The sequence below is a fragment of the Strigops habroptila genome, chromosome 3, assembly GCF_004027225.2.
Source record: "Strigops habroptila isolate Jane chromosome 3, bStrHab1.2.pri, whole genome shotgun sequence".
Lineage (NCBI taxonomy): Eukaryota > Metazoa > Chordata > Aves > Psittaciformes > Psittacidae > Strigops > Strigops habroptila.
The window spans coordinates 32,266,536-32,281,994 of NC_044279.2; the positions used below are offsets into that span (position 1 = coordinate 32,266,536).

Here is a 15,459-nt window from a genome sequence, read left to right on the forward strand (position 1 = left end):
AAAACAAAACTAGACATCAATTTTAAGGGATTTTAACCAAATGTCACCAATTAAAAATAAAAAGAAACCTGGAAAAACAGTCAAAATTATACTTGAAAAAAGTTTACATAAACTTTTTCCAAGAGCAAGCAGGACAGTACCAGAATCTTCACTTACAAGCAGAAAGTTAGAGAAACAATTTCAACAAGTAGAAGGAAAAAAATACTAATCAGCTACTCTGTACAGGAAGGCTTAGGATGGGCAACTACCCTCCCAAACAAAAGGACAGAGCATTCTTCTTAGTAGAAACTGGTACCAAATAAAACCCTCCAAAAAGGCATAAATTAGTAAAAACACTCTCTAAACTGGCAAAGAGGCAGAACAGTGATACATGGGAATCACCATAGATACAGTCCCGTGCCTGGTACAGTGAAGAAAGCAAATAGCAGAAACTCTTCGAATAAAGAGGACTGCAGCAATCGTTTTGAAGGGAACATGAAGAAAGTATGAGAAAGGACTATTACACCATATCTGGTGAGATTTCAATTTTAAAGTTGTGTCTCGCATGGGTCAAAGTGGCTGTTGTTTGAAGCCAAACATATTTTATGAGCTGACAGATGTAGAAACAGTGATCAATAACAGCCTGGAGGTCTATACATCACACTTCAGATATCTGCAAATGATGGCTAAGAGAAGTAAACCATGCAGCAAAAGGTTTACTTCACTATGCGTTCCCACCGAAAAACTTTCAAACTTCTGCAGTCCAAAAGACTGAAAGCCACTGGCTTGAATCATTGTCTTTACAAAAAGACAAAGGATAACAGTAAACATCATTTTACGTGAATCTCACTGAACCAACTTCATTTGTATTTTACATCCCTTCCTTAGACTGACATATAGAAATAAGACCACATTATTTTGATGGTTTTGTGGTGGGGTTTTTTTTCAGTATTTCATTTATTGAGTTTCAGCCTTCACAACCTTCCCATTTTTTTAATTTCACATGACAGGCACTGTCAGAAAACTGTACATGTTGTCTTCTCTTACACTCCCATGGCTCCTACCAGAGTCTCCCCTATGCCAGCTTTCCACCCAGATGACCCTTGTCAATGTGGCAATCCTGTTAGGAATAAGAGTGTCATATGCAAACTGCACAGGCCTCAACAAGCCATGAATCTTGGTTGGTTAGTTGGGTTTTGGTATTTTGCTTTATCCAGCTCCATGAAGTGCTCTCTGTCTCCAACTTGTTACTTTTCTGTGGCCTTGTCCAAAAAATACAGTTTTGGGGTTTTCAGCTAAAGAAAAGTTCTGCTCTTTTCGGAACACATGCCCATTAAAGATTATTGTTACTACTACAGAAATTTGCAAGATCTACAGAGGAAAAGCTCCAGGAAGAAACTAGGACACCAGCTACAAGATGCTGACTTGGCAATGTGCTCCTGGTTATGGGACCAAAAAAACCACACTCCAGTGGTACAGGTGCAGAGTGACATTAGCACATCACTGGTTAGAGCAAACATACTGAAATCAATGCACAGCCATGTGAACACCCACATATCCTAGGTGATTTTTGTAATTATAAATAGAAGCAGAGGGGGTTTTTAAATTATTACTTCATAGCCACCTGACTAAGCAAGTTCCAGTGAAATCAGCATTACTAAAGTCAGGGTAGTATCTTATCAGAGACTGGAATGCTGCCACTCTGTCCACTCCCAGCTGTCTGAAAGCAAAAATATTCATATCTAACATATGTTAATGTTTCATTTTCACTGGAAATAAACTAGAATAATAATGCGCTGCAGGTATTCTATATTTTTCGAACTCCCTAGTAAGAACACAATGAGAAAGAAATGGAAAAGAATACGTTCTTTTCCCAGACAGCCTTGCCAAAACAGGTTGTAAGAAGAGCAGGGAAGAGCAGAGCATGGCTTACAGCAAAATTTCCCATGTAAAAAAATATTTTTAATTCTCTACCACTAAAATTACTAACATTATGTTTCAATTTCTTCTTTAGTGCAGATTGCTATATGTTCAGTGTAATGGATTTTAATGAATAAGGATTTTCTTAAGCATACTTCATCTTAGAATTCATTCCTCAGGCATACAGCAAGACTAAAACTAGATGACCTTACCACTAACTGGAATTCTCCTCATATACTGATACATTGCCTCCAGATCTAGAGTCTTCCAGCAGAGTTCCATAATGCATGGGGTCCAGAAAAGCCAAACAGACACTTGCCTAGGAGAGAGCCGTGCTTTGATGCATGAAAAGTCTGACTGATGCACAGTGCACTGACTCCCCCAGTCCTCCTCTGCTAACGTGGAACAGTGAAACTCAAAGGACGTGGAGGAGGAGGAGGAGGAGGAAAGGTAATGAAAGAGCAGAATATTCTGAGAAGTCCAATTACTGAAAGTTGTATTTCAATTTACTGTAAGCTGTATTTTAATTTACAGAGAACAACAGACATAGGAGGAGTGAGTTTCCTGCTCAGAAGGGAACTCCAAGTGAAAAGACTCAGTGTTTCCCATCTAATGGAGGTATACTGCCTAGCTTACAAAGAACAAAGGTTATCGGAGACTATAAGCTCTACACAGAGAAGCCCCTGACAATTCTCCCATTGGATATGTAACAGGTAACAAACCAAATACATTGCTACGGTGTAAGACTAGTTTGAAAATTTCTATAGCTTTACCATGGAAAATAGAGTTGTGACTGAGCAGCTAGGGTCAAGGATGAGATTGGCCCTGCCTACCAAAGCCAAGGGGATTCCTTCCACTGTCTTCATCACAGGAAAGGCCTCAAAACATTCTTAAAGCATCTCAATGTTCAGCTACCTGAGATGTTACACTTCCCAGAGAAGAGAAGGCCCTGAGGAGATCTTCTCAATGTGTGCAAACTATTGATGGAAAGAAATCGAGAGAGACAAACAGGTCTCAGTTGTGCCCAGTGACAGAACAAGAGGCAATGGGCATGAATTAAAACACATGAAAATCCATTTGGACACAAGAAAGCAGGTTTTTGTACTGTGAGGGTGACCGACCACTGGCACAGCTTGCACAGAGTGGTTGTGGAGTCTCCATCTGTCTAGATAGTTGAGAGCCGTCTGGACACAGTCCTGGGCAGCCTGCTCTAGGTGGCCTTACTTGAGTAATGGGTTGGAACAGATGACCTCCAGAGATCCCTTGGTACTTCAACCATACTATGAGACACTGCGATTGTAGGAGCTATGCTGGATTCACAAATGATACATACATCAATTATGCTTTTCCACTACAGCTTCGCAAATCTAAAACAGCATGACTGATTTTATGGACCCACATGAGTTCAAGGATATATTTATTTCCCTTGAAAAATATTTCTTTAGAAAAAACATGTCTAAATGAATATAAATACTGCCTTTCTTTTGAAGACACAGAGTTGCTGGAGTAATATAATGGTAGAAAATGGGCAGTAAAGCTCAGTGTTATCTCAGTAACACAAGTGTGCATATAATGCTTTTTATCTGTCATTACAATGTGATACTATCCATTGTATGTTTTTCAAAAGCCTGAGAAATATGGTTGATGTGAATCATTTCAGCATAGAAAATCCAGAAAGTAGAGGCTAAATGGACATTATTCTGCTAAATGCTAAATAACATTCATAAGTTCTGCATGCTCACTACAGGAGATTTTAATAAATAGCATGGCTTTAGGTAACAATCCAGTGCCAGCTACATTCCAGATATCTGCCAGCACTGTTCTGAACTAAGCTAATTTATCTGATTTTTCCCAATTTAAAAAAAAAAAAAAAAAAAAAAAAAATTATGCTTTATTTGCACTTGTATTTTGAAAAAGCCACATATAAATATTTATAATCAAAATACAACTAAACTTTCGCATTAGCCAGAATGTTGCTTCTCCTTTATATTCTAAAGTGTGCATTTTTCAAAAAAGCTATGATAAATGACTCATCATCGCTTTACTGCTAAAACCTGCTTCTTCTTCCTCCAGTACCAATACCTGTTCTGTCATTCGATCATTTCCCTGCTCTGCAGCCTCTTCTCTGTGCCACATTGAATGCAGAAGCTGCTTCAGCACTTGGTTGATCAAGGCAGGGGCTGTTGTGTCACCCTGCCACTGATGGACGTTACCTAAGGCAAGATAGTGCCACTCCTTCTGCCCAGAAAAAAAGGTGGCAATTTTGTGAAAAGGTGAAACTTAGTGAGCAGCACAGGCTTAAATCCATAATACTTCAATCCACCTGGATAAATGATGAATTTCAGAGAAATGTTAATCAATATTCTTTACGTTTCTAGGTAAGAATTTTGCACTCTTGCTAATGGTCAGTTGCTGTGCAAATGAGAAGTAGATGGGCTTTCACAGTTCCTTCCCTCTGTGTCAGTAGGCTACAAGTGCTGGAGCTTGAAAAGAGCGTAGCTTTGGGGGAAAAAAACAGCGCATCATGAAGAGCAAGAGGGGAAATGCCCTTAATTATAATTAAAACAATAAAAGTTTCTGTAAGCTAGCAAGACAGATCACTGCATCAGAAACCCATGCATGCTGTAAGAACTACCATGTCCATATTCCTGTTTTAATTATTTTGTTCAAAAATCCTTTCGGAGTTATAACACCCCTTTACAGACTCTCTCTCCATGCATGCTAGTAACAGAAGCGTGAGCTGATCCAGTGCAGCCCTATGCTTCTCGCAGTTCCTTAAAATACTTGTGTTAGAGTGCAGATTTGGCTAAAATGCACCAGAAATCCATCAAATGTCCTGTTTAATAAAAACAACAAGTACATGGAAAAGTCACAGCCTGCAGATTTAAACAAAACGGCTCAGACTTTAACCTCCGTTGAAATCTGTTGGGATAGATTTAAATAGTTTGAGACAAGGTCTATAAGTATCCGCAGTGTCACTGGGAGGAGGACAGTGATGAGAAGAGAGCAATTTCTTCCTGGAGATCAGTCTTTGGTGATGGGAATTATTACTGCACCAGATACCGGTACAAATATCACTTCTTGTCTTTAAAAAGAAAATCAGAAAATCAGCTGGTTTTTAAAAATATACTGGCTCCCTTTAAAAAAAAAATATATATATATATATCACATAGCTATTGGAAGCAATGCCTTAGTGTTAATACACTGACTAATAAAAATGTTACCATAAAAAGATTTGCTGACCCAGTACCAATTGTCTCAGCTACTAAGACATTGGCAGTCCTCCCACAATTCACTTGAAATAAATGAACTCATCCTTGTACTTCTTAAGCCAAGTCTGTGGACTAAAGCAATACTTTATAGGGTCAGTAGGGGAGCTTAATCTTTCCCCGATTCCTATCAGTGCCTATCACCACACAATGCATCTGTCTCTTCAGAGAAGAAAAGAATTTAACGATCTCTTGCACATACCCTCTCAGACAGGTTTAAAATTGCATTGGGAACAGAAAAGAAAGTTGTCTCTGCCTTCCAGCTCCAAATAATTCTTCACAGGAAGCTCTCATTGATCTAAGATGTACGTTCTGATAGCTGGACTGATTTTTGAGTTGAATATCTTGTCTGCAGCTGAAACATATACCCAATACACCAGTCAGTTTATGTGCCTTGGAAAATGTTGCTTCTTTTAGCCCACTACAACTAATAGAAAACACAATGAAAATTTGTATGCATTGCCATTCCTTACACTACCAGCATCAACCTTTGCACAAGGCAAAAGAGAACAAGTTGTCTGAATGTCCTCAAACAAAGATACGGAGTTAGGGAAAAGCATCAGGGTTTACGTTGTTGGTTTGTTTGTTTGTTTCGTTTGGCTCACAAGAAGAACCAAAAGCAAAGCAATGATGGTTAAAAATAAATCTACAACATTCCTCACCAGATGTTCTTCCCTGAACTAAACATTTAAGAAAAACATGAAGAGTCAGTTTGTGCTGAAATTTCTAAAGCGTTGAACACCATCAAACAAGACACATATTGGACAGTGCAGCTTTGTTGTAAATGCCGGGCTGAAGTTCAATTCCTAGGGCTTGGCAGCATGGTAGACTCCCACAAGCCTATTAGCATAAGTGCTAATGTCAGAACCAGGCTTAAAAACCAAGCACTTTCCATTCCTAGCTGACACACATTACAGTAGCTGATGCAAAGATTAACCTCACAACTTTACCTGTCTAAAAGTTCAGTATCTACTCTAATCGCCTGGGATCCCTTTACAGTTCGTGGAAAGAGATATCCACCTCCAAAAGGCAATGCATCCCATCCCTTCCAGCCCCCTCTCAGCACCAAATGTCCTCTGGAGATGCTACCTCTGGAGATGCTACCTCTGGAGATGCTAATCTCTTTCACTGGCTATCAAGAGAGCTTAACTGATGATGTCCATAACTAACAAAGGAAACATAACAGGTAATGAAACGGTAAATGACAACATGCTTGAAAATGCTTGATTACAGTCTGCAATCCTCCATGCAGTCTGAGCATTAGCACACATCATGGCACCATTTTGGTCTGTATCAGCCAACACGCACTGAAGCAATGCTAGGCATAGCTGGGGGGACAGCACTGATCAGAGGCCACTTCCAGTCAGCCATCTGGATGCAGATACTCTGTTGGAGGGAAGGGGAAGCAAGTTTAGCCATGTAGGTGTGGGCCACATGTGCCACCTGGCACCAAGGACACAGGACTGTGCCTGCCCTATTCTATTTACTAGTACAAATGAAGCCTCTTCAGATTATAGTCACAAATTCAACATGCTTAAAGCCATGCAGAAAGAATCCATCCTCAATCACTCAGGGGAGAAAAAAGAACAAACAAAATAAACCAAAAAACCTGGGAAGCCTCCTTGCTTGTCACTGTAAAAGCCTTAAATGCTCTACACTTTCACTCTGCTATGCCAGCTGCCATTAAATCAGATCCTGCTTGTTTCATTTTTGGTGGCTTTGTTTGAGCACCAGCAGAAGAAAGGAAGTGTGGAGGGAAGCACTCAGCCCCAGGTGAGACATGGCGACAAGGCTGCCACAGCTACTGCTGCCTGGGCAGTGAAAACTCACACGGCAGTTTGGCAGAAACAACTCATTATCTGGTACACAGTACCACAAATACCACAAGGAAACAGAGATATCCATAAATGTTCTGTCTTGAAACAAATACTAAACCCAGCTAAAGAACAGCATATTAGGCATCACCTTTTCTCAGCAGTTATGACTGATTGTCCTATACTAAGAATGGTGGCTCTTTCAGCAACACATCCCAATTTGCTGCCTTTCCAATTATAAGCCATCTGTGTTTACATAATCCAGTCATCTCCTACATCCCCTGATATTGTTCTAAGAATTGAAAATAAAAAAGTTATTCTCAGAACCTATCCAAATGGAGGAACTCAGCTTTGACCCCTTGAGCAAGAATTGTGATCATTGAGCACACTGACCTCAATCAGCTCAGACCCTGCATTGAAGGCACCAAAGAAACAGGATACAGCTGGCACATATGTACATGAGCTCAGCAACAGCTCAGCAGTTCTAGCAAACTGACCTGGAGAATATGTAAGGGTCCTGCAGTCTCCATTGCCTCTAACTTCCACTCTCAATGCTCTTTTCACTGGAATTTAACTACCTTGTCAATGGGACTCCAATTTACACTCTCCATCCTTTGGTTCCAGGGATCTAGCCATTTTAAAAAGTTGTTTGATTCTTCTAAAGGCACTTTAAATAACCTAGATGAAATTAGGAATAATTTTGGAAAAGCAATTTTTGTTTATATTTTTTGGTCTAATAATTTTTCTGGTAGTTTCTCCAGAGTTATATGTGCACATTAGTTATAAACTGAATTATGTACTGGCATCAAATGAACAACACTGGAAGCTAAAAGGCTTTTGATAATATTAAAAATATCAAAAAGGCAGTATCAGAGTCAACTTCAGAGTGAGCTGTACCAGCACTGTATATTAATTGGAAGGAGAGTAGCAATGCTGTATGACAAGGTCAGTGTTCATATGCTCATTCACATTTCTTGACCTTTATCAAGACTTCCAATAAAAACAACTTCATAAGAAGTCATACAGTGTGAGCACTTCCCCATTAACATCTGGATGGTGAATTCCCAACTCAGTTCACAAGGAGTACATTACAAAAACATACTTCAGAGGGTCAGGTTTTCAAACTCTGCCAACATGGTCAAAGATCCAAATAGAGGCTTGAACTCCACTTATCTCACATCCCTGAAATACCAATGCCCTGAGCCATCCAATATGCATGGAAATTCTGTGTAGCTGGTTATAAAGAAAAAAAAAAAAGTAGTATTTGAATTCTTATTTCCTCTCAATTAGAATTAATCTACTTGAGTAAGGTAATAAGGTTTCATAACATGGGATGGTTTGTGTAACTTCTAGCACAATTAAATATTAATAAACTCCTGTGGGAGCAAGATTAATGGAGTACAAAACGTCTTCCTGAATTTTAGCCTACAACATGTCATTTTAACCAGTTATATTTCCCTATACTCTGTAAAAAGTTTTATACAGCACTAGAAGAGTGATGAAACCACAGAGAAAAATCTCAGCATTTACAGAATAAAGCACATGCATCTCATGCTCAATTTCAAGAATGGATTCCACTGTAGCCTAAAGTAAATAACCATCACATATGCCACATACATCCATAATCAACCTGAAATATTGTATCTAGTCCATCTAGACAGTGATTAACCTAAAATTTCCCCTCTCTGGCCCTATTTGCAACAAAACCAAAAAGATATAAACCCAAAAGGTAATCACCTATCTTAAATGACAATACTAGATTACCTCTCTTAAGTTTCCTTATAATTCTGTCTGACCTTTTGTGAAAGAACATTTCTAGGTGTCTGGTTTTTGCTGGTCTCTTGGGTCTAGTATGAGTTTTCTCTTCCTTTAATTACAGAAGAAGAATCATAAATCTGAACCTCCATTTCTAGCACTACAACACAAGGCTGAAAGTACATCATTCTTGTGATAGAGGTCTTAGAAACACTGGTCAAAATAAACACCAGGCAATCGTCCTTGGATTTCTAGCAGTTTGGTCTGAAAGATAGACTATAGAAGTCTGCAGAAAGTTTTTAAATTTATCTTTTTTTTTCTTTTAAATATTGATACGAAACACCTATGCTTTAAAAAAAAAAAAAAAAAATTTAAATACCCTCACCTGAAAAATTAACACCTTCTGGTTAACAATTTCCAAAAATATTTCAGAGAAGTCAAAGTTCCCTCATTCCTCAACTCAAATATTTCATTCCCTGACCAGTTCTTTCACTGACATGTTTACAGAAAGGTTCATTTTCTTTACAGACTTCAAAATATTCATTCAAGGAATCACCACAGTAAAACTTACATTGACATTCTTTGCAGCACTTGCCATCCACATATGCCAGGGCAGAGTTAAGCGGGCAGTCAGAGACGGGGCAAATCAAAGCCTCGCACTGCACGGTACCATTCTAGAAGAATAAAAGGTGCTTAACTGGTAGTTATATTTAGCAAGAGCAGAGATGTTCTCAAATACAGGAACTTGAAGTCTATTTTTAAATGCAATGAACTCTCTAACACCCAAAAATACATTTTAACATGGTTCTTTTAGTAACTACAAGAACAGAAACTATACCCTTAGAATATCATGCATACAATCTTTTAGACATATATGATGTGTTCTTTGAGATGATAATGATCAAATTTTATCTTTTTTTTAGAGGCAAACCTATTTGGAGGTAAAACATTCTGCCAGTCAGCAGCAAATTGACAGATCAGTGTGAAATAACAACCTCACAGAACAATACTCTGCCTTCTGATTTTCACACAAGAGACAATATATTCCTACAAGGTAATAATATCACAGCTGCAAGAAAAATCTGAGACAAAAATACCTAATGCATTTAACACCAAATTCAATATCTAAGTAGCTATCAGCCACATTTCATACCATGGACTAAGTCACCTTCTCGTCAAACACAAAAAACTAAAAGCAAAATTAATATCCCTCCAGAAATATAAAGATCAAAATCATACTGAGCTTAAGGAGAAACATTTGACAAATTATAGATAGCAGCAAATCAATCTACGGTGCAGTACAGACAACAACAGCCTCTTCACTGATTTCTAATGGCCTTTGGATTACGCGTTTAAGGAGTTCAAGTGAAATTAATGAGTTTTACCTGAATGCACAATAACAAAGATGCCATGATCTGGTACCTGAAAGGATACTAGACCATGCTATCACTTCTGCAGTTGTGATACCTTTGGGCATCTTCCATCCACCTAACAAATCTTTTTCATTTGTGATATAACAGAGCATGCGTACATGACCCTGACTTTTTACTTTGTATTACTTACTAAGATGTAACCAAAGGCAACCAAAGGGAATCAGACACAAGGGATCAATTAAGTAATTTGCTAAGAAAAAGGCTACATTTATAGTGACAAAAAGCAGGGAATTAATTATCCAGAGGAACTGTTTGCAACTGAGTGCATGGGAATAACATGATAGCTAAATATATTGCATAGCATCTGTATATGGTGACATGAAATATAGGGGAGCTACATATGCTGGCAGTGATGAAACAATAGGAAAATAGGTTCATTAATACTATTCCTTAGATGTAGAATAGATTTTCTAGCACTTTGTTGTTACCGCCTGGCACACACCTGGAAGTTTTCTCATTATTTGCCTCAGTAAAACCGTAATCAGAGGAAACACTAGCGTTCCCAGGTATCCACTCAAACTGTAGCCATACCATGCAAGTGCAGTTCTTACAGCCATCTGTCCAGGATTCAAATTCTCTGTAAGTCATGCCTTTCATTGTGCAGGTCCTTTCACAGTAGCACTGATCCAACTTGTTCATCCTCTGCTCAGCTTGGGACAACTGTATTTATAGTTCACAAAGAAGTTTTGAATTTGTAAGTTGTTTCCACATTAGTATAAACATGATCATCGAGCATGTAGATGAAATAATACATGTAGGCAAATGCAGTCAAAGACAATAAAACATGGCAAAATACACTATGATTAAACTATTAGTCATTCAGAGATGGGAATTAAGAAGCAAGACAACACAATTCATCTTTCTCTAACATCAGGAACATCATGAAACAAAGCAAGTAGGTCAAGATGGGTTTTGCCCCTGATTTCTCATCTTTGTATGTGTGAACTGACCAAGACTCTTGCTCTACGTTAACTACTTGCAAATAATAGATTATACACAGAAGACCTGAATCTGAATAGAGAGGCAAAATTGGAGGTAAAGCTCAAAACCAACATGTTAGTAATTGTTTCTCCACTTCAACCAAGGCATTTTTAACATTTCTGTATCAAATCAGCCAGGTAACAGCATTCCTGGAGACATCTACAGAACTGATATTTAAAACCAGAATACTAGTCTACATTCATCAGCAGACATTAATGATTTTGGTGTGATATTCTAGGGAAAATAGAAGAGAAGAAAATGCTGCTTTGGATTCTTAATTCCTTGTACTAATTCCTTGTCTTGTATATATTTTGCCTGAACATGCCTTTGGCAGCTCAGGTCTAGAAAAGTCTTGGACCAATAAGTCTTGCTGCAATAAGCATTATAAGCACAGCAACCTATTTCATTCCAGATTTATTGACTTGTTAGCCTAATAAATAGAGTTTGAATACCTATGAGCCCTTTCCCTGCTCAGGGATTTGGATTCTGTTTCCTATTAAAACATATGATTCTATAAAAATATTAAAACACCAAAAAGCTTTCTGAACTGGGAATTCACACATATAGACACTAGGCACAGATATATAAATACAAACATAGAAACATACCATGCAGGGATGTTCCACACACACTCACATGCACATCCCCACGTATGCACAAATAATCTAAAAAGACAGAGTCCTCATTTCTCCCATGCTGTGATTTCTAGTAAACATTACCTTAGCTGATGTTTTGGCTAAAATATCTTGCAATTCCATAATTTTCTGCACGAGTCCATGGAAGTCATTACAAGTTGGGCATGCTAGAACAACAAAATATGCATATTAATAAAATACAAACTGTATTCACAATAGGCTCAATCATGTCAGAGTTGACAACCAATACAGTGAAACTCAAGGTTTTAAGAAAGTTTGTAGGACAGAAGGTAGGTACAAAGCACACCTTTCATTTTATGGTATAAGAATTAATAGACTTACTGCGATTAAGATCTGGGCATTGAGAAATAAATCCTTGAGGCATGACAAGTAATTGCACATCTTGCATTATGCCCTATGTGTAAGTGGAGAGAAAAAAAGAGGGATACATTATTTATACCTGTCAAAATTATGTTTTTCAGTCACCATTCAAAGCATTAAAACCCACACAGAAAAACTGCCTGATAAAAATAATACTTCTGAATACACAGCTTCTTGCCTTGACCCAATGCAGTGATAGAAGAATAAACAGAAAGTAAAATAGAAAGATGTACAGACATACTGCACCATTTTTAAAGACATAAGATTAAATGTCAAGATGTAATTATGTGGCAAGAATGTGGTGGTTTTGAATTCATTGCTATTTTTAGTTAGCCATTTGAGAAAAACTTGAAAATGACCTTTAAAAGTAATTTGAAAAACTGTTGCAGTTTCAGTTACTTTGAAACACTTCTAAAATGCAAATCTCTTACTAAGCTATAACTCTCAAACAGAAGTGAAGATTACAGGAACTTGAGTCAGGAAAAACACATTCATGTAAGTCCTGTATGATTTTGTGCTGGTTTTGGCTGGGGTAGAGTTAATTTTCTTCATAGTAGCTAGCACGGAGCTATGTTTTGGATTTGTGCTGAAAACAGTGTTGATAACACCGGGATGTTTTAGTTATTGCTGAGCAGTGCTTGTACATCCTCAAGGCCTTTTCTGCTCCTCACCCCACCAGTGAGGAGGCTGCGGATGCCCAAGGAGTAGGGAGGGAACACAGCCGGGACAGCTGACCCCAACCCCAGGGATATCCCAGACCACGTGGTGTCATATGCTCAGCACACCAAGGTGAGGGAAGAAGAAAAAAGGGGGGGGCGTTCAGAGTGGTGGCATTTGTCTTCCCAAGTAATGGTTACTTGTGATGGAGCCCTGCTCTCCTGGAGATGGCTGAACACCTGCCTGACCATGGGAAGTGGTGAATGAATTCCTTGTTTTGCTCTGCTTCTGTGAGCAGCTTTTGCTTTACCTGCTAAACTGTCTTTATATCAACCCATGACTTTTCTCACTTTTACCCTTCTAATTCTCTCCCGCCAGCGGACAATGAGCAAGCAGCTCTGCGATGCTTAGCTGCTGGCTGCTGTTAAATCATGACAGATTTTCATGGGGATCCTTTCACAAAGCATGCAGAATGCTGAGAAGCTACATGTCTGCTACACTGCTACAGAGTTGCGTGTTGGCAAGAACTTAGGGGAAGTTTAGCATGAAATTCAACTATGCAGTCTGGAAAGAGCAGGTTTCACCCAGCAGAATAGATGCCATGCTTCCAGGCAGAATTTACATGCACCCTTAGTCATTAACCTATAATTAGTAGCCACCTTGCTGCTCTCCAAAAGCAATGGCCAAACAGCAATTTCAAAGTGAGCCATCCTATCATATCATTCCAGATGTTCCTTTCATCCATGACTTCCTCCCTGCATCTCCAAAACTCCTTCTTAGGAGGAAAAGAAAAATAATTACAACATGCTTCAGTGTGCTTATAAAGAGAATGTTTCATGACACTAGGAACACAATGCAAAAGTCCACATTTCATTCACATGCACAGGGCATTCAATACAGATGTTGCAAAGTCAAAAAAACCCAGAATTTTTACTTCAAGTGAATGACCTGGTGTGACTTGGCAACCTAAGTGACCTACAGAGAAAAGTAGGTGTCACTGGAGGTTGAATAAGAGGATACTTGAGTACCATGCCTGCCTTTCTCCCTTAATAATACAGTGACAATCTAGGGCAATCAGATGCTTCCCCTTGCTGCACAAGGAGCTGCAGTGATTAGACAACTGTGGAAAAAAATGGTGTGCCTGAGACAGGGCTCCATGTCAAGACCTACCACAGCATGTGTTCTGGAAGTCAGAAGCAAAGACCTCTTTGAAGAGTGCACCAAAAAGCTCACTGTATTTATTTCTCCTCCCTTCCTTCCCCCGTGTTATCAAGTTCCAACTCATGCCAACTCAAGTTCTGGCACTTTCATGAAAAAGAGGAATGGCAGGGTCCAACCCATTCAAGTTTAAAACACTCTTCACACAGGGAAGTATTCAAACAATTTAACTATTAACCAACAGTAAAGTTTCTCCAACTATTTGAGAAGCTTCATTCATCAAGTACCAGCTATTTGATGTGAGCAGGGCTCTGCTACTCACCAAGAATTCAGGATCCTTCTCATTCTTCCAAAGTAACAACAGGGAGCTGTGACACCAAGCCCACCTGGGCTCTCAAATCAGAACCTCCTGACAGTTCATGAGAGGCTTTGCACAGGCTCTTAAAGAACCTAGTATTTCAAATTAACACACCATTGCCGGATGCCAGGTACTGAGAGAAGTTACACAGTACCAGAAATCAGATAGGTAGAACTACTCTTTCAGACTTCAGACCTTAAAGTGAAACAGGTACAAACATATCCTGGTGAATATGCCTACTGGCACATTGGTTTAGTGCAGTAATATCATGTTCAAAATCAAATACAGCCAAATAAAATCTTTTTCAGAGCGACTAATGATTTTGACTACCTTGATCCCTCTGGACAATCCATTTAATCCTGCTCAAAGTAGCCTGATTTTCAAAAATAGCTAAGCACCAGGCCCTCTCAAAATCACATCAGTAGGAGTTGTCTCACAGTGAGTGCCTAAAAATACATGCTCTCCAAAACACTAAGAAGCACTGAAAGTCCTCATCTTCTAAAGTGATGAATCCCCTGTACAACAGCGTCACATTTTCAGATGCAGTTTGACTACTGGTACTGTATTATGCTGGAGATCACAGTACAGTATATTTTGGCTATATCAATGCTCTTTTAACAGCTATCCATTTCTGTATTTCTGACAAGCTGGTTTATATTTGTAATCAAGGCAAAATTTTTCAGATATATTTTTGCTTAATTGTCTCTTTCTTCAGAGAAAAAAAAAATACAGTCCACTACTGGAGTATTTATTTTTCCACAACTAATGAGCTTCTTTGCAGTGACTATGATTTGACAAAAAGAAGAATATAATCAAGTCAAAAACTGAGAAGGTGCAAGAAAAATAAAAGAAGAATAAATCAAGTGTATTTGAGATCAGTTTAAATAATGCATTAATATTTTCTGATTTTATTCTTGGAGTCAGCTGTTTATTTAAATCAGGAATAAAATTATGCAACTTGTTTAGCAGAAATCCTCTTAGTCTTTTGGAGGAAAAGGAAACACATACTGAGTTGAAGAATAAAAAGAAAGTCATGCTCTGGTTTCCAAATCTGAGCATCCCACTGGACCTCTGTACTTCATACACAAGGATATTTATGAGCATATAAGCATAGGAAAC

The 15,459-nt window shown here is 38.6% G+C and overlaps 1 protein-coding gene across 1 annotated transcript in view; it reads right to left on the reverse strand.

Annotated features, from left to right (window-relative positions):
- Positions 1–15,459, reverse strand: part of NELL2 (neural EGFL like 2) — a 151,150-nt gene that overhangs the window by 101,478 nt on the left and 34,213 nt on the right. Inside the window, exons 6-9 of the mRNA XM_030478890.1 lie at positions 12,129–12,201; positions 11,871–11,953; positions 10,702–10,830; positions 9,309–9,411 (exon numbers count right to left, since the gene is read on the reverse strand). Coding sequence (XP_030334750.1) covers positions 9,309–9,411; positions 10,702–10,830; positions 11,871–11,953; positions 12,129–12,201 — 388 coding nt within the window. The remainder of the gene's footprint in view (positions 1–9,308; positions 9,412–10,701; positions 10,831–11,870; positions 11,954–12,128; positions 12,202–15,459) is intronic.